Source organism: Melitaea cinxia, chromosome 8 (genome assembly GCF_905220565.1).
Source record: "Melitaea cinxia chromosome 8, ilMelCinx1.1, whole genome shotgun sequence".
Classification (NCBI taxonomy): Eukaryota; Metazoa; Arthropoda; class Insecta; order Lepidoptera; family Nymphalidae; genus Melitaea; species Melitaea cinxia.
In genome coordinates, this window is record NC_059401.1 from 10,390,694 (window position 1) to 10,409,175 (window position 18,482).

General features: G+C 34.1%; 3 protein-coding genes across 3 annotated transcripts; 1 reads left to right on the top strand and 2 right to left on the bottom strand.

The window, feature by feature from the left end:
* Positions 1-601: 601 nt before the first annotated feature.
* On the bottom strand, positions 602-9,330 carry LOC123655777 (menin). Its single transcript, XM_045591530.1, has 5 exons — positions 8,665-9,330; positions 8,276-8,501; positions 1,840-2,149; positions 1,559-1,708; positions 602-1,148 (listed from the first exon to the last, which is right to left on the bottom strand). The coding sequence occupies exons 1-5, from the start codon at positions 9,220-9,222 to the stop codon at positions 656-658; spliced, it is 1,737 nt and encodes a 578-aa protein (XP_045447486.1). The 5' UTR covers positions 9,223-9,330; the 3' UTR covers positions 602-655.
* A 3,035-nt stretch (positions 9,331-12,365) lies between these two features.
* On the top strand, positions 12,366-13,171 carry LOC123656093 (transforming growth factor beta regulator 1). Its single transcript, XM_045591817.1, has 2 exons — positions 12,366-12,653; positions 12,733-13,171. Exons 1-2 carry the CDS (start codon positions 12,567-12,569, stop codon positions 12,949-12,951), a joined length of 306 nt encoding a protein of 101 aa, XP_045447773.1. The 5' UTR covers positions 12,366-12,566; the 3' UTR covers positions 12,952-13,171.
* A 3,266-nt stretch (positions 13,172-16,437) lies between these two features.
* LOC123655628 (uncharacterized protein KIAA1143 homolog) lies at positions 16,438-17,388 on the bottom strand. The gene has a single exon (XM_045591389.1). It carries the CDS (start codon positions 16,928-16,930, stop codon positions 16,523-16,525), a length of 408 nt encoding a protein of 135 aa, XP_045447345.1. The 5' UTR covers positions 16,931-17,388; the 3' UTR covers positions 16,438-16,522.
* Between the last annotated feature and the right edge of the window lie 1,094 nt (positions 17,389-18,482).

Below are 18,482 nucleotides of genomic sequence, written 5' to 3' on the forward strand. Positions count from 1 at the left end.
AACAGTGTCGGAATTTGTAGTATAATTATACTATTTGTACCATTATTTCATTACTTGTAGTATGTAGTATCGTAAAGCAAGGATACTACGCGAAAATACTACAATTGTACCTTGAGGTCGATTGACTTTATTTATTGGTCGAATAGTTTTGTTTTTATTGTTTACCCTTCAATAGAAGTTATTTATCAGGCAATAACGAATCAGTTGTCAAGAAGCTCCGGGGATTCCCTATGTAATGTTTTACAATGTAATTTGTATACTGTACGTAGTATACGAATTCCTTGTGTTTTAGCGTGCAACAAATTACGATCAAATGTAAAAGATGAAACCTTAAATACTTTATGTATACTACGAAAACAACTTCAAAAGGAAGTGCCTGAATCTCATTAATATTTATTACATACTTTTTTTTCAACTCAACGTTAATCTCAACTGTATGTACTTAGGAAGTCTAAATTAAGTTTAAAATAATGCTAACTTGTCCACAGCAAATTAAGTATAATAAAATTAATTCTTTATTTATTTTAATACACATTTCAATTTAAAGCTTCTAGCAAATTTTAAAAATAGTTTACTTATAATACTGTATACTAAATTATAGTTAATAAATACATCTACAATATATATATACAAACATAATGTTTTGAGAGAGTGCTTATCGTTCTCGGCGAGCTCGTTTTGCTCGCGCCGTTGGTGTTGAAGGATTGTGATCTTCATCGTCCCGTCTCTTAACTGGGATGTGAGGCCTCTGCAGTTGACTTTGAGCCGTTAATTGCAATTGCAAAGCGTGAGTATTTAATCTTTCGGCTAACAATAATGGCTTTAGAGCTGCCATTTTGTGGCTGTACAACGTGACACGAGGTCGACTATTAACCGCTGCGGTCAACTGTTCTCTCACAGACATTGGCGGGATATCAGCATTGTTGTTCCAGATATCCTTCTGTTTGTCGTTTTCTGAGGATTCGTTCTCCACAGTGTTTTCCGATGCACCAATGAGCTCACCGTTGTCAGGACTGCATACAATATTAACTTGCGCTCGGACTTCTGAGTCGAATTTAGAAATCGTACTCACAAGTGGTTTTGCCCAGCCTATATGTAGAATGGGAGTCTGACTACCTTCTTCCCATTTACAAATGCCGTCGTAAAACCTGAAACCGGCAATAGTACTTTATTTAAAGAAATAATTAAATAATAAAAGAAAAACATTTACAAATTAAAATTTATAGGTAGAATAGCTGGCCCGTGACCACTTTGCTAGGCGTCAATTTTTTCGGTCCGAGGCGGTGCAATAACCCACATTAATGTCAATCTTCCCGTTTCCTTTAACTATACATCCAAAAATAATTATTTTCGAGGCAAAGTCTATATTCCTACACTGGTCTTGACGTTAAAGGCCTTAACTTATTAATAAGGTCTTGAGAATTGATAAGTATTTGACGCAAACAAACAGTTTTAACACTCAACATGGACAAATAATTCGTAATTTTGAGCTTATAGTGTCCTTTAAACGACACCCAATTTATTGACTAATAGTTATTACATAATATTTTAAACAAACCTTAAAAGAGATGCAAAACATTCTGGGTCTTTTAGAATGGATCTGGCAGAATGTCCTGAACTCTCTGCTTTCATTAATTGCGGTATTAGCTCATTGGCGATCTCAGAAAACTCTTTATAGATTTCCTCATCATCTCTTGAGTAGTTGTAGCTAAGACAAAATATATTATAATAATAGATTTATTTAAAAGTTTAATTTGTTTGTGTTAATAAATTAAAAAACATTAAAAGCAATGACTAGACATGAACTATTTTTAGATTACTACTATATATTTTTCTTACTGTCTAATGACGTCACCAGCACTGGCCCATGCATGAAATGCTTCTTTATACATTTTGTGCCTATGGTAATAGCCGCCTTGAAAAGTATATGGATATACATGGCGATCTTCATAATAAGTTCTAGAGGAACGAATCGACTGAGCATATAAGGACGCTGAATCTGGCCTCGCAATACTACAGGATTTAACAATACCAATTTCATCTTTTAAAATGGGAATTTCTGGTTCGGCTTCTTTTGTAATGAACTTTCTCATATATTCATCTAGATCACCCAAATTTCCCAAAGCCATGGGATATGCGTCTAAATGACCTGAAATTGCAAAATTTTCATTACTTTAGCAACAGCTCCATTTACGCCGTCGAAGAATATTGAAAAAATGTGTTTATTTTGCAAAGGACTTTTCGTGGCATTTACGCTCTAGGAGCTCAAATCTCCCTTCAGATTCCTCTACGGGAATTTCCGTTCAAGTCTACCTTCGAGATATTTTAATAAAATGATATTGTATCACTGTATATTTTAACAATATTAATAAAAATATCCGCCAACCCGCACTGGAGCAGCTTGGTAGATTAAGCTCCGACCCTTCTCCTACACGTAGAAAGCCTATACTATGAAGATACAGTGGATACAGTGAATGTTACAGGTTGATTCGTGAACAAAAATATCAATTATTTAGACATAAAAAGTAACTAAAGCTGTGTAAACACGAAGATCAATTATAAAATTGTAACCCCAAGTATCGATTGAAGAATACATAAATAAGATTAATGAATTTTCGAAGTGATTGCGCAAAGTAAATATTTGCTTTCTAGGTGAGTGGTATTTCCATTTTTAGGAAAATTCCACAAACGATGTTCAGTTGCCAGAAAATAAATTTAAATTTAATATTAAAAGAATTTGTTAGCTAAAGCATTATTTACGAATGACATAGATCTGTATTTAGTGGTGCTCAATTTTATACAAGACAAGACATAACAAAATTCATAATAATTCACAGCTTTTTTTCGGGTCGTTCATTGATCACGCTGTGATGATTTTGATGTTTTTTTAACCGACTTCAAAAAAGGTAGGTAGTACCAGTGGCGTGCATAAAGTTTTTAGACAGGGTAGACAGTCAAAAAAAATATGAACAGCCACACTGCACCTACTTTCTCGCAATTTTTTCCTAATTTATTTCAATTTTGTTGGGAATAAAGGCTTTTAGATAATTTCAAGAACAGACAAGTAAATTATTGGACACATAAAGTGCATTTATACTTATGACTAGCTGTGCCCGCGGCTTCGCCCGCGTTGAAATTAGTGTGTCACAAAGTTTTCCCGGCAAACTTCCAGTGAATCTCTTATCAAAATCGGCTTAGCCGTTCCGTAAACCTTCCTCTTGCCAATGGTGGAACCCTCTCTCCAATGGTGAAACTACATGAAAATCCGTTCAGTAGATTTTGAGTGAATCGATCACATACACTTTTGGGGACTTTGTTTTATAATACACTAACTGTTGCCCGCGACTACGTTCGCGTGGTTATGAAGATATGCATTACTATTAAGATGTTTAACGCAAACTATTTTTTTATTTCAGTCAATTGAAATGCTTATCACACTGAGTAACTTTTGAAAAGGCACAGATTAGTATAATTTAATAGTTATTTTTATAAAACCTCTCTATACACCACATTTTTAGCTTTATTTTCAGGCTGCAGTATAAATAACCTATCAGGCGAACTTATAGCTGCTGTTTATGTTTCGTACAAATTATAATCCCCAATTAAACCATCTTAGCGGTGGAATATCGCAAAATCCGTTCTTAGCGGACTTCTACTTACTATAATCTACCTGGTAGGTTGGTAGGTACCAAATTTCATCTTTGTCCATCCTGGATGGATTAAAAACCACGTGATGGTCCAGCGGTTTTTGAGTTCTCGTGATGAGTGAGTCAGTGACCTTTCTCTTTTATATATATAGATTACGATGTATTTTTTGGACACTTCCTCACCATCTATAGAGCATACATTTTAAATTTCAAATCTCTTACCTTAATAACATAGTACTTTCGTACAAACTCCCAATCCCCGTTTTATCCCCTTAAGGGTCGATTTTCGTAAAATCCGTTCTCAACGGATGTTTACGCCCTATAAGGAACCTACTTGCCAAATTTCAAGTTTGTAGCTGTTATAGTTTCGGAGATTTTGTGATGAGTGAGTCAACCTACCATCCCCCGTTTTAACCCCAAAAGGGAGTTGATTTCTAAATATACATTATTTGAACACCTCCTCGTCATTTATAGAGCATACATTTTAAATATCAAGCATCTTACTTCAAAATCATAGAACTTTCATACAAACTTCCAACCCCCGTTTTACCCCTTTAGGGGTCGAGTTTCGTAAAATCCGTTCTTAGCGAATGTCTACGCTCTATAAGAAAACTACCTGCCAAATTTCAAGTTTCTATGTGTTATAGTTTCGGAGATTTCGTGATGAGTGGGTCAACTTAACATCCCCCGTTTTAACCTAAAAAGGGGGTTGATTTCTAAATATACATTATTTGAACAGTTTCTCATCATTTATAGAGCATACATTTTAAATATCAAGCATCTTACTCCAAAAACATAGAACTTTCATACAAACTTCCAACCCCCGTTTTACCCCCTTATGGGTCGAGTTTCGTAAAATCCGTTCTTAGCGGATGCCTACGCTCTATAAGGAACCTATCTGCCAAATTTCAAGTTTGTAGCTGTTATAGTTTCGGAGATTTCGTAATGAGGGAGTCAACCTACCATTCCCCGTTTTAACCCCAAAAGGGAGTTGATTTCTAAAGATACGTTATTTGAACACCTCCTCACTATCTTTAGAGCACACATTTTAAATTTCAAGTCTCTGATTTCAAAAACATAGGACTTTCATATAAACTTCCAACCCCCCTTTTACCCCTTTAGGGATCGATTTCCGTAAAATCCGTTCTTAACGAATGTTTACGCTCTATAAGGAACCTATCTGCCAAATTTCAAGTTTCTAGGTGTTATAGTTTCGGAGATTTCGTGATGAGTGAGTCAACCTACCATCCCCCGTTTTAACCCCAAAAGGGAGTTGATTTCTAAATATACATTATTTGAACACCTCCTCGTCATTTATAGAGCATACATTTTAAATATCAAGCATCTTACTTCAAAAACATAGAACTTTCATACAAACTTCCAACCCCCGTTTTACCCCTTTAGGGGTCGAGTTTCGTAAAATCCGTTCTTAGCGAATGTCTACGCTCTATAAGAAAACTACCTGCCAAATTTCAAGTTTCTATGTGTTATAGTTTCGGAGATTTCGTGATGAGTGGGTCAACTTAACATCCCCCGTTTTAACCTAAAAAGGGGGTTGATTTCTAAATATACATTATTTGAACAGTTTCTCATCATTTATAGAGCATACATTTTAAATATCAAGCATCTTACTCCAAAAACATAGAACTTTCATACAAACTTCCAACCCCCATTTTACCCCCTTAGGGGTTGAGTTTCGTAAAATCCGTTCTTAGCGGATGTCTACGTCGTATAAGCAGCCTACCTGCCAAATTTCAAGTTTGTAGGTGTTATAGTTTCGGAGATTTCGTGATGAATGACCTTTCGCGTTTATATATATTATAGAAGATAGATATAGATAAATATAGATAGATAATGCAGGCATACAAATACACATACCTACAGCAACCAACTGATATTTATCAAACAAATCAGTTACTGGATAGACTGTGACCTCATAAGGCCGGCACTCTGATAATTTCGTTTGTGTCAAACATAGAAAATCATTGGGAAATCATTGATAACACTATTAATTAGTTACGATTGTATGCTTAATGAAAGTACTTGTTTATTTATTAATAAATGAAAAATTATAACGTCATTGTTATTTATATGTTAAATCGATACACCTGAATATTTTTAATTTATCAGTAAAATCGAACGTGTTGAATTTGGATGAACTATTTACTTTCATCAAACATACATCTCCGTTACATATTTCACAAGTAAACTTACTCATCACTAACGTATTAATATTTTCACTAATAACAAGAACTCAAAAACGAAAAATTCAAAGCGAATTATTACTATTACGAAATTAATCTGTGGAATGTTGCGATTACGCGACCGTGTCAAAAATTATAATTATTAGTACAAACGGTATCGAATCCAAGACAATTTAATTTGACAGGTTATTCTTAGGCAGTGCCTAATTTCGTTGTTAAACCGACCAATTTTAAAAACACAATACTTTGTTCGTATTCTATATGCGAGAGAACGAAAGTGACCGACATAACCCATAGAATTGGCAAGTTGAAGTGGCAGTGGGCTAGTCATCTGTATCGCAGGACCGATGGCCGTTGGAGTAGACACCCGTCTAGACCCGTCCTAGAGTGGAGACCGCGTGTTGGCAAACGCAGTGTGGGCCGTCCTCCGGCCCGTTGGACCGACGATCTACGTAAGATTGCTAGTGTAGGCTGGATGAGGATTGCGGAAGACCGGGATGTCTGGCGCGTACTTGGGGAGGCCTATGTCCAGCAGTCCACTGTATATGGCATTTGTGGATTATAACAAGGCATTTGACTCCGTAGAACACCATTGCATATGGGAAGCTCTAAAAACTCAAGGAGTTGATAATAAATATATAAGGCTTATAAAAAACGTATACTCAAACAGTATAGAAAGAATAAAGCTAGAAACAGAAGGGAAGATGTTCCCTATACGCAGAGGCGTGAGACAGGGAGACCCACTCTCACCAAAGCTTTTCTCGTCTGTATTAGAGGAGGTCTTCAGAAAGCTAGAATGGGACCTTTTTGGAATTAACATCAGTGGAACGTACTTGAACCACCTAAGATTCGCTGATGACATAGTACTCATATGTGATAACCCAGAAAATCTGCAGACCATGCTCCGAGATCTGGCCCAAGAGAGTAAAAAGGTGGGACTAACAATGAATAAAACAAAGACCAAAATAATATCAAATAGATCCCGAATAAACATCAAAATAGAGGAGGAAGAAATAGAATATGTAAATTCCTATATTTACTTGGGCCAAATTATTGCATTTAACGACCAAATGGACTCTGAGATAGAAAGACGGATTGCCAACTCATGGAAGGGATTCTGGACCTTGAAAGAAGTGTTGAAAGGCAAACAGTATTATAACATGGCCATAAAAAGAAAAATATACAACATCTGTATACTACCAATACTCACATACGGGTGCCAAACATGGGCAACAACACAAAAACAAGGCCAAAAACTCGTTACTTGTCAGAGGGCTATGGAACGAAGCATAATGGGTTACACTAAACGAGATCACAAAGGGGCGGAGGATATAAGAAAAACAACAAAGGTGGAAGATGTCATATTAAAAAACCCTAAAATGGAGGTGGGTAGGCCACATGCTCAGAGACACTGGAGATAAATGGACGAGGGATGTGTCCCTGTGGACCCCTCGATTTCACACCAGAAGAAAGAGAGGAAGACAAAGGAAGCGATGGTCAGACGAGATCAGAAGGGTTGCAGGCCCATTATGGCAGAGGGCTGCATTGTCCCGAGAGAAGTGGAAGGAGTTGGAGGAGGCCTTTGTGTCCCAAAGACACGCAGATATACGTTAGCATGTACCCTTTTTGTAATATTGTCGATCAACATGAATTGTAAGAAACATAGTTAACTATATCCGCAATAAAGGTTTAATAATAATAATAAATAATAATGTCCAGCAGTGGACTGCGATAGGTTGAAATGTGTGTGTGTGTGTATGTGGTATACTTTAATATTATATGGGATAGCGTTAAATATGTTCAGGGTGAAATTGATATTCAGAAATATTCATAATATAAAATAAAACCTTTACAATGAATACTACCATAAAAGATTGACATTTGCAATATTTTGTAAGCATTTTTTTGTGCGCAACATGAAAAAATAAAAACAATAACAAAAAACAAATCGCTTTACTTTTTATTTTTATTTTTTTTTTTTACACATTTTATTTGACAAATTATAATTCGTAAAAATTTAAAATATAGGTAAAGAATATCGCTCATACTATTTATTCACTGATACTCATTCATCTCTAAAAATATTATGACCACATCCTTATTTGCCTTTTAAAAAAATATATTGAAATGTCATATTCAAATATATTAGTTATCTGTAATCTCGGAATTCGTATTTTAGTAGTTTTTATGTGTTTAAAATGTTAAATTGATATTTGTTTTTAGTGAAATAAATAGTAAATGGAGTTTAACAAATATCTGTAAGCTGATGTGTTGTGAAAGTGAGTGATAAAAGTGGAAAAAACGTGAATTACGATTGACAGGGGTTTGTTTACCAAATAATTCTTTCAAAAAAACGGAATATATATATATATATATATATATATATATATCGTTTAAGTAGTAAATATATGACTGACTTTTTACCTTTCTCATAAAGTAGCCAAAGTAGTCTGTGTTGCAAAAGGGCTACTTCATGGACATCAATTGTAGGTGTTAAGGTTGGGTTTATTGAGGAAACTAATGCAGCCAGCTCCATTATTCTCGTGCATATTACTGGCTTCCCGGCTACATATAACCATGATCGCGCAAGTACTCCATCTCCAACAGATCTACCTCTCTTGTCCTCGTTACCTTTGCCATGCCAAGTTACCTGATGAAAATAAATCTCACTTAAAAAATTAATATTTAATTTTATAATTGTAAGATAATGAAAACGATTTATTTTGACAAATAAACCAAACTTCTATCCAATATAATATTTGTTATGTTCACAAAGTTGTTCTTAAATGTTTTCTTAATCAGTAATAGCTTACTTCAGCAGTGTGAACTCCATCTTTTCCGAATACTACCCAGGCATGATCTTCTGATAATGCAAGATGCACATCATTTTTGCCCAATACTTGACAGCCTGCCGTGACAGCAAAAGCAACTCCAAAGCAGTCTAACTTATTGCCTGTTAAAAAACTATAAATTGATTGGAGATGTGCTCTGTCCTTATAATAACTTCGTGTTAACGAATTCCAAACAACATCGGCGACTCTTTTTACGAGATCGCGAGTAGCTAAATCTCCACTAAGTAACTTTGTATCAACGCCACTACGCATTAATGATACAAATCGTTCGTAAAGTGTTTTAACTTCATCCCATTCAACAGTAGGAAATTTCATCTTCACAAACTTATTTAATGCTAAATTAGCATCTTTATCACTATTTTTAACGTTAGTTAAGTTATTTTCGATGGCCCCAATGATGATTGAAAACAACGCCAAATCTGGTTCTTTATTACTACGCAATTGCTCTTCGAATAGATCACAAACTTTTTGGATACTGTCTATAGGAAATAAATGTTTGTATTCTGATAAAATAGACATGATTTTTACTCTCAATAATATTAATTCAAGAAATAAACAAAAACATCAGCATATGCCGGTAAATGTTGACATTAATCACAGAGCCCAGCATAGGAGCCCGGTGTCCACAGTAGTGTTGCCAACGAGTATTATTATTATTATTATTATTATACGAAAATAAAGATATGTTCTCAAGTACTTTTACAGTTCCGTTACAAGTTCCAGTGTGTAATCCAAGCAACTTTTACGTAAATTATTTTCCACTTCAGGCTGAACGTGCTATTCCTGTAATTTTGTTTCAAAGGCATATCCCATCTATGGTTTTGGTTCCAAATAGTTTTCTTTATTTTGTCTAAAAATATCGACTCTCACAGTTGGATTCAAAATACGACGTAGTGTAAATTGAATCAATGCACACAAATATTTGTAAAGTTTTGTAGGATCAACATTGTTGCTTTCAAACAGCTTGTTCACGGCTTGAACTTGTTGTATAGTGTTTGTGCCATATAGCAAATGTGTGTAAAAAGCGATATAACCCTACTGTTTTAGCCTTGATAACCCTGTTTTCTGTTTCATTCCCAATTTTTATTTATTTATTTATTTTATTTAACAATTTATGTACACTAGGAAAGCAAAAGGAAATAGCTCTTATAAACAATGCTGGTACAAAGGCACTACTTATCCCATGATGGAATCTCTTCCAGTAGTCCTGCTACAGGAAACTTATAAAACAGTCGCAAAATTAGCGTGTACAATCTAAACATATAGATAATAAAAATATAATATAAATACATAATAATTTATACACAAATAATACGATACTTATACATACACGCATACACATATACGATACATAATATAATACATACGATAATAAATTCCAATACGCATAAGGACACTTAATTAAATTGATTTTAGACTAGGATTGATTAAGGTAGAATTTTCTCACTCTTTTCTTAAATAGCGATAGTGTTTTGCAATCGCGAATTTCATATGGTAGGGAATTCCAAAGTCTAACGGAATGTACAGTAAAGGAGTAAGAATAAAAATCGGTACGGTGGGTCTGAAGAAGAGAACGTTTAAGTGATCTGCACGGAGAATCATCGTCGTGAGAGAAAGAAAAGCGGTCCCGTAGATACGAAGGAGAACGAGGATTAAAAAGAGTCTTAAAAAGGAAACAAAGTATTCTAAAATTTTTACGATGGCGGATAGGTAGCCATTGAAGCTGTTTACGAAAGTGACTTACATGATCATATTTTTTTAAGCCGAAAATGAAACGCAAGCATAAATTTTGTAGTCGCTCAAGTCTGTTAAGCAATTCTTCGGTGGTATCTAAGCAAGTGACATCGGCGTAATCAATGATCGGATGTATGAGAGTTTGCACAAGAGAAACTTTAGTCTTGAAGGGTAAAAAATTTTGTAGTGCTTTTAGAGAATGGAGCGAAAAGTATACCTTACGACTGATCTCATTGATATAAGCATCCCAGTTAAGATTGGAGTCAAAAACAACACCTAAGTTCTTAGCCGAGTCGGAAAAAGTAATAGGAACGCCGTCGACGGTAATAGGGGGTAGTTCAGCTATATCAAGTCGAGAGCGAATGCGTTTACTACCTACGATTAATGCTTTAGTCTTTCCCGGGTTAACAGTAAGACCGAAACTATCAGCCCATTCAGTAATACGCCTTAGATCATCATTGATGGAGATAATAGCAGACGCGACATCATGTAACTTACAATGGCGATAAATTTGTAGATCATCAGCATATAAGTGGTATTTGGAAGATATGACCTTAGTGATCGAGTCAATAAAAACTGAAAAAAGAAGAGGGCAAAGTACGCCACCTTGGGGAACTCCCACAGTAAGGTTACACCAGTTGGAATACGATGTATTTACTTGAACACGCTGTGAACGATTCCGAAGATAAGATTCAAACCACGCTAACGCGGATAAAGAAGTATTGATAGATTTTAGTACGCCAAGAAGGATATCGAAGTCGATAGAATTGAAAGCATTACTAAAATCAATAAGTATAAGGATTGTAAGCGATTTATTCTCCATGGCTAAGCGAATATCATCAGTTACGTCGATAAGAGCCGAATTTGTGCTATGGCCTGGACGAAAGCCAGATTGATGTGAATTGAGAAGACTTTTACTGTTTTTCAATTAGCGTTCAGCGTTATCACTATGTAATATGTTTTGATGACCACTAAATAATAATACACAATGGTAGCAGGATGGCAGGATCTACTCTTATCGGGATTTGAAGGAATTCCCCGAGACCCAACCAGTCTTATATGATTGACATTCATATTTAATACACGGGGAAATCATGTACAAAACTTGTACAAAATTAACCATGTACAACATTCTCCAAAACATATTTTCGGGATATTCTAAAACATTTCAAGCATTCACAAATGTTAGACCTTTGTGTGAATTGTGCTAATTGCTGAAGAAATTTTGTGCTTACAGCGCCACCGTGGAAAGATTATTTTGTGCTATAAATATTATGAAAACGCATCAAAATATTGACTTTACACATTAAATCTTCAAATGAGTAGCAATCGGTTAAATCCGAAGTAACTGATTGCTACTCATTTGAAGGCACAAAAAGGCACATAAAGAAATTTAACAACAATATGTATGATTTTATTAGAAGGAAAACGAGTCTGCAAATACTAAAGATAACTGTACTTTAATTTAACTGTACATATGTGGTACTTCCCAGAGGCATTTTATATGAGCCTTTTATTAATGAATGAATATTATTGTCCTTGGAATGTAGAGGCTTCCCACAGTTATTAATTCCGAGTGAAACACAAAATTTCAATAAAAATTAGAATGAGTTGTAAAGAAAATTAATGGACTCAAACAGCTTTATGACAATGTTACCCAACATAAAGAAGAAAAACCATAACTCGATCACAATTTAAAAATACTTATATTTCTGTAGATTTTAATTTCAAGCAATAAATATTGATTTATGTAATTTATGGTGTTTTCTTTGTTCATTTTACTGTTTTATCGTTATAATCAAGAGAACAACATTAGGTTTCTTCGTTGTAACACAACAGCAAAGAAATGTAGTAATAGATTTATAGTATTTTCTCGTTCTCTTTTGGTAGAATTTAGTAGTTTTTAACCTCCACAAGCAGTAGATTCGTTAAATGAAACCTGGTCACACTGATTACAATGTACTCTGTGCCCCGTCTGTGCCCATAATGTACTCTTTGTTAAAAACTCTTTGGTTACAAAATTTTGTCAATAAATTATGTGTTTTTTTAAATTGATTGTAATTTTGCACATATACGATAAACCAAGTTTTGTTGCTTGAAATTAAGCGTATATACTTTTGTGAATAGTAATGAACAATTGTCAAAATGAAAAGCAAACTAAAAAATATCGTAAAAAATATCATTTTATGAAATTACAAGTTAAAAGTTTAATTATAGTAAGCCCTTTAATTTGTTGGTATGTTATGTTAATTTATGAAACCATAAGTTTTAATCTCAATCGTAATTGTATTACAGGAGAATGCTGCGTTATGCGATGAAGTTGCTAAAATTCAAGAAAATATACAAATTGTTAAGGATGAAAGAAAATTTTTACTTCGAAAACTTCTCGAATATGAAAATGATACGGATATAAGACATTCTTTCTACGCCTACGAGTCCCTGCCTGTATCGAATGGTTCAAAAACAAAAGCAAAGAAACGAAATAGTCTGGAAGATAATAATAAGAATATGTAATATTTTCTTCTAATGCACAGATATATCTAAAACCTTTAAATAATTTGTTACTAAGTGATTACCAACATTGCAACATTGTATTGAGAATAAAAATACAAAGATAATGCTGAAAAAAAGTAAACTTTTCAAAATGAAAATGTATAGAAGTAGCTAACAATTTTAGATAAATGATGCTCAGTGATGTATCTATAATAGTATTATATCTGTTTTTATATGAAAATATCTTTAATTTCTTAGCAACTAACACATTTAAAACAATAATTTTTACCTGATGTGTAAAGAAGAGGTGGTTCTCAATTCAACTGTTATTAGACAGGCCTAGCATGCGCGCCACGACAAAATTTTGTCTACCCCTTTTTTCGTATTATCTCTCTATGTCTACAGTAGCTAACATGCGTGCACGCGATACTCTTCTCGTTACGTCAATAGAAGAGATAATCATTAAATTTTAGTGATCTGTGATATTTATCTCTACGGAAGCTAACATGACATCGTAATTTTGTCGAATTTTGTCGTTTTAGGAAGAGAAACTTCTCGTTTTCAATATTATCGACGAGAAAGACGATAAATAAAAAATAAATAAAACCGGGTGCCTATTTTTTGTATACCATGGCGTTTCCCTATTATAATTATATAATTTCGGTATACGAAGAGCGGGAAACGCGAAAAGTCGAGTGAAGTGTGCCATATAATGACACAAAAAACGTATTTGCGTCCTGTTGCTTCTTATTCTAAATAATAATAATAATAATACTTTATTTCAGACCAAAGTATAAGTCCATATTGGGTTAGTACAACAAGACAAGACAACATTCAGAATAAAAAACAAAACAAAATTATATTAAAAAAATCAATAAGTAAAAATAAAATTAAATAGAATAAAAGTAAAATCAATAATCAAAAAAAAAAAAATTCAAAAAATCAAAAAATTTTAAAAATTAAAAAAAAACAATGCGTGATAGAATTACAAATATCTAATGTGCGACAAGATATAAAGCACAACACGAGCATATTGTTTTACATATATAATTAAATTCATTTACTTACGCCGTTTTATTATCCATATTAGATTTTTTAAATTAGATATACACTTTTTATCTTAGCCAAAAGGCCGAGAACATTGTTAAATAAAACATGTGTCACTCGTTTGAAATTATACAAACGTTGGCTCATCCCGGTTTGGCACGATTGGTCAATAACCTTGTAAATTCAACTTTACGACATAAGAAATAAGAATGATATTCAGTTGTGATTATGGTTGATAATGTTTCTCTACTCGACAAGGCGAAGTCTTCGGAAGAGAATTTTGTCTCTCGTAGTGCGCATGTTAGGGTAATCGAGAAAATACTCGATGTAGACATTATCTCTCTCTCTCGTCAAGAGATATCTCGTTGTATGCATGCTAGGCCGGCTGATAGCGATCGTTACTCGATTCGGATCATTAGTAGGGAATATATCCGCCAACCCGCATTGGAGCAGCGTGGTGGATCAAGCTCTTATCCTTCTCCTACATGGGGAAAGAGGTCTATGCCCAGTAGTGGGATATTACAGGCTGAAGAGTTTCAAAACTATTGATGTTAGAAGAAAATAATGTACTATGACTTTCCACAATACATCATTATTTACGATAATTGTGTTTGCTCGCAAACGAAAAAAAAAACCGACTTCAATTACATCGACGAGTAATACAACGTAGATCGACGAGAAAATAGTCAAGTAACTACGCGTTATCAAAGATTACTCAAAAAAATAGTTATCAGATCTCGATAAAATTTATATGTGACCACATGATAAACATCAGCTTTCGATTAAATCAAAAATTATCAAAATCGGTATACCCAGTAAAAAGTTATTGCGTATTTTCGAGAGTTTCCCTCGATTTCTCTGGGATCCTATCATCAGATCCTGGTTTCCTTATCATGGTACCAAACTAGGGATATCTTCTTTCCAACAAAAAAATAATTATCAAAATCGGTACATCTAGTAGAAAGTTATGCGGTATAATACAACGTAGGTCGACGAAAAAAGCGTCAAGTAGAAACGCATTATTAGATATAACTCGAAAAGTAGTTGTTAGATCTCAAATAAATTTAAATGGGACCAATTGGCACACACCACCTTTCGATTAAAACAAAATTTGTTGAAATCGGTCCAATTTTTGTTAAATATCCGTGCCAAAGCGGGACAGGCTAATAGTAGAAGATATACATCATTAAATAACATTAATTTAATTTCTCTAGACTTGTTAGAAATAAAAGCTGAAAAAAATACTTTATATGGAATTCGTACTAATAATTTTAAGACGCCATTATCAGGAAGAATATATGAATCACGTAGATCTCCCCACCGAGTCTCAGAGATCATGTAAAGCTGTTGGCCCCAGTTTAAGTCACAGACTGTGTTGTTGGTAGAGATTGTTACTCGTATTATGTAAATTATTCATCAACCCACAGTGAAGCAGCAAGGTGCTGGTTGATTAAACTCCAAATCTCCGAAATAGAGAAAGAAGCCCAGCTATGAGATTTTACAGGACGAATAATCAATAATTTTGTATATTAATCAAAATATTTGACCAAAATTTTTTTCCCATGAAATATTTTAGGGAACATAGTAAAAAATTTAGAAATTGTTGTGATTGTCTGCCAAATAGTACATAAGTTAAGAAAAGTTGCAAGTTGCATCAGTCCCCAACAGTGCCGGATTAAGCCAGCGCGGGGCCTGTAGCAAATACTGTCAAGGGGCCCTTGGTATGCTTTAGGTTCTCAATTTTAGGGTATTAAATAAAACAAAACTGTTACAAATAAACTTTTCTGGATTTAATATGGGCAAATTTAAAGAACTACTGAACCAATTTACATCAAGTTTTGTAAGCATCTGTAATTTTGTCTGACTTGGAAGATATGGTAGTTTTTATCTCAATTGGCCCGGTAGGTGGCGCTGCTATCGGCATGTAAGCCATCATTAAGCGTCATCATTCATCAGCATATCATTTTTTATTAAAAATTTCCTCTTCTTTCAGAATCTTTTTTGAAATTTCTTAAATTTTAATAGTTTATGAAATATTGGCAAAAAAACGAAAGGCCATTTTTCCTTCTTTTAATGGTTATAACTTTTGAATTTTGTTGTGCTAATACACGCTTTTAGAACATTTTTCTAGACGTTATTCCGGATTCAATGAGCATAATTTTAAAAGCACTATCTCTATTTTCGACCATTTTGAACTTGTCGACTGGACTTGGAAGTAAAGCATAGCATAAACGCTTCGCGTTTAAGGCATGCGAGATATTTTACGCTCCTATCTAAATTGATATTTTTTTAATTAGGGTCAGACAGGCATTGGAGCGCGGGGCCCCCCAATTCGCGGGGCCCGTAGCATTCTCTCTACTCTACTCTTGCTACGTGGCTAATCCGGCACTGGTCCCTAATATATTATGAAAGTAAAGTAATATCAAATATGTTCTTATTATAAGAAATTATAGACCAGAATGTGTTAAATTTTATTTATTTTTATTAATTATGGATATTTACAAGTACCTACTTTAATTAAACGGTAAGTGTAGATCACAATTTATTATTCATCTTCATCCTCTAAATTATCATCTCCAAAGGACAAAAGTTTTAGATTATTAGCTTTTGATGGTAGTTTATTACTCGAAGCATAATGTTTGCTTTTATCATTCTCTTTTGTTTTTGATTTTTTCTTAAAAATTACTCTTTGACTGAGATCTGCTTTTGTTTCGGCTTCGATTTTTTTAATTCTTTCTTTCTCAGCCTCTGCTTCCTGAGCAGTAAGATCACCTTTATTCAGTACCACTACTTGTGGTGACTCACTTTCTTCATCTTCTACGAAATCTTCTTCGGAATTTTCAAGTTTATCAAATTTGTGATTAACGTCGTCATAGCCTGCTTGCTTTTTGAGAACTTTCAAAAAATGTGGGTCTTCTGGTTTAATATAGCTGATATTTCTTTTTCTGTTCATTTTGTTCTCTATATTTAATACAATATGATTTTTAATTAAGTGTTTACAAACATTATTTTAAAATTTAATTTTTATTTCATGATGTTTAAGCTGTTCAAAATGAATGATAAGCTATAACCGCGATTAAGTATTTACAAATTAATTAAAGTTCAAGCATTTCAATATTGTTTAATAAGTATATCGTAGTTTCAATACAATCTGTTTGATCAAAACACTTTTGTCAGTTTTGCATGAACACACGGTCATGAACAAAGAGTATGTAAATATAGTTCAGTTCAGTTCTTTGCTTAATGGCTTTTAGTTGTTGTTTTCTTCTTCTTCTTTTATAATTGGACTCCCATAGGAATTGCCAGTCAGAGTGTTTAATCTTAATTAGTTCTTAGTAATTATAAAGGTAGAACGTAATAGTATTTTATTGTCACAATCACGAAATGTCACTAGGGAAGGGCACCAAACATCGATATATCAAAATATCGATATTTTTTCAAAAAAATATCGATAAATATCGGCGATATTTTTAATTTCAAAATATCGATAATCGATATTTATTTTTGACTATCGAAGTCGATATATTTTTTAAATTATTCAATATTTTCGCTTTTAAATATTTTATTTAAAAGCGAAAATATTTTTTTTTAATTATATTATATTTTAAATGAATTATGTATTCTACTTTTATTTCAACATATAGTCCGTTTTATCTGTAAATGAATAACTGTAACAGCGCGCGAGAATTTGCGAGTTTTGGTATTAGTGCTGTCTATATCCCTCTGTAGTTTGTGAACGCAACCAAAAAACATGTCTATGGGTAGTTTCTTTAAAGGGGCCTACTCAAAGCACTGCCTGCAGGGCCTGCTTGCAGTTACTGCCGCAGAGGATGTTGCTCCACAAAGCACTGCAAATCATTTACGCGGCATACGTTGTCGTGTTCACTTGTGTTCTCTTTGTCCTTGCCTAAATTCGTCAGTTTTTATAAATGGCTCCTACATTATTCAAACACCAAAAAATAGCATTGGGTTTGGCTTATTGAGTACTTGTAGCGTTCAAAAGAAAAAAAGGAAGCACTGGTGTAAAAAAGTTTTATATTTTTCATGTAAAAGCGACATAGCCTGCGACCGCATTTCTTTATTATGATAATGATCGTGGTTAGTTTTCCAAAGACATGGCAAATCCCTATACAATTAGATTACGTCCCTCCACACGTCTTTTTCTCGCTGGCTCATTTTTCTTGAAGAAAACAGAGCCAAACAAATAATATAATAAAACCAAACCAACTAACCACCAACTAACTGATTAATTGCTAAATGACAACCACTGACAAGACAAACCCCAGGTCAAATAGAGTAGACAAACGTCGCAATGTACCGACGTAAACAAAATGGTGGTCTAAATCGGCCCGACCGAGCTACACATGTCCCTGATTGCAGTTTACGGAGTGGGGAGATCGTGTGTCGGGCTGGCAGAACGACACTGCGGCCCTGCGACAGGGTGAACAATTAAAATATCGGCCCTGCATGCATACATACAATACGATCGGCAGTGGCACTGCAAG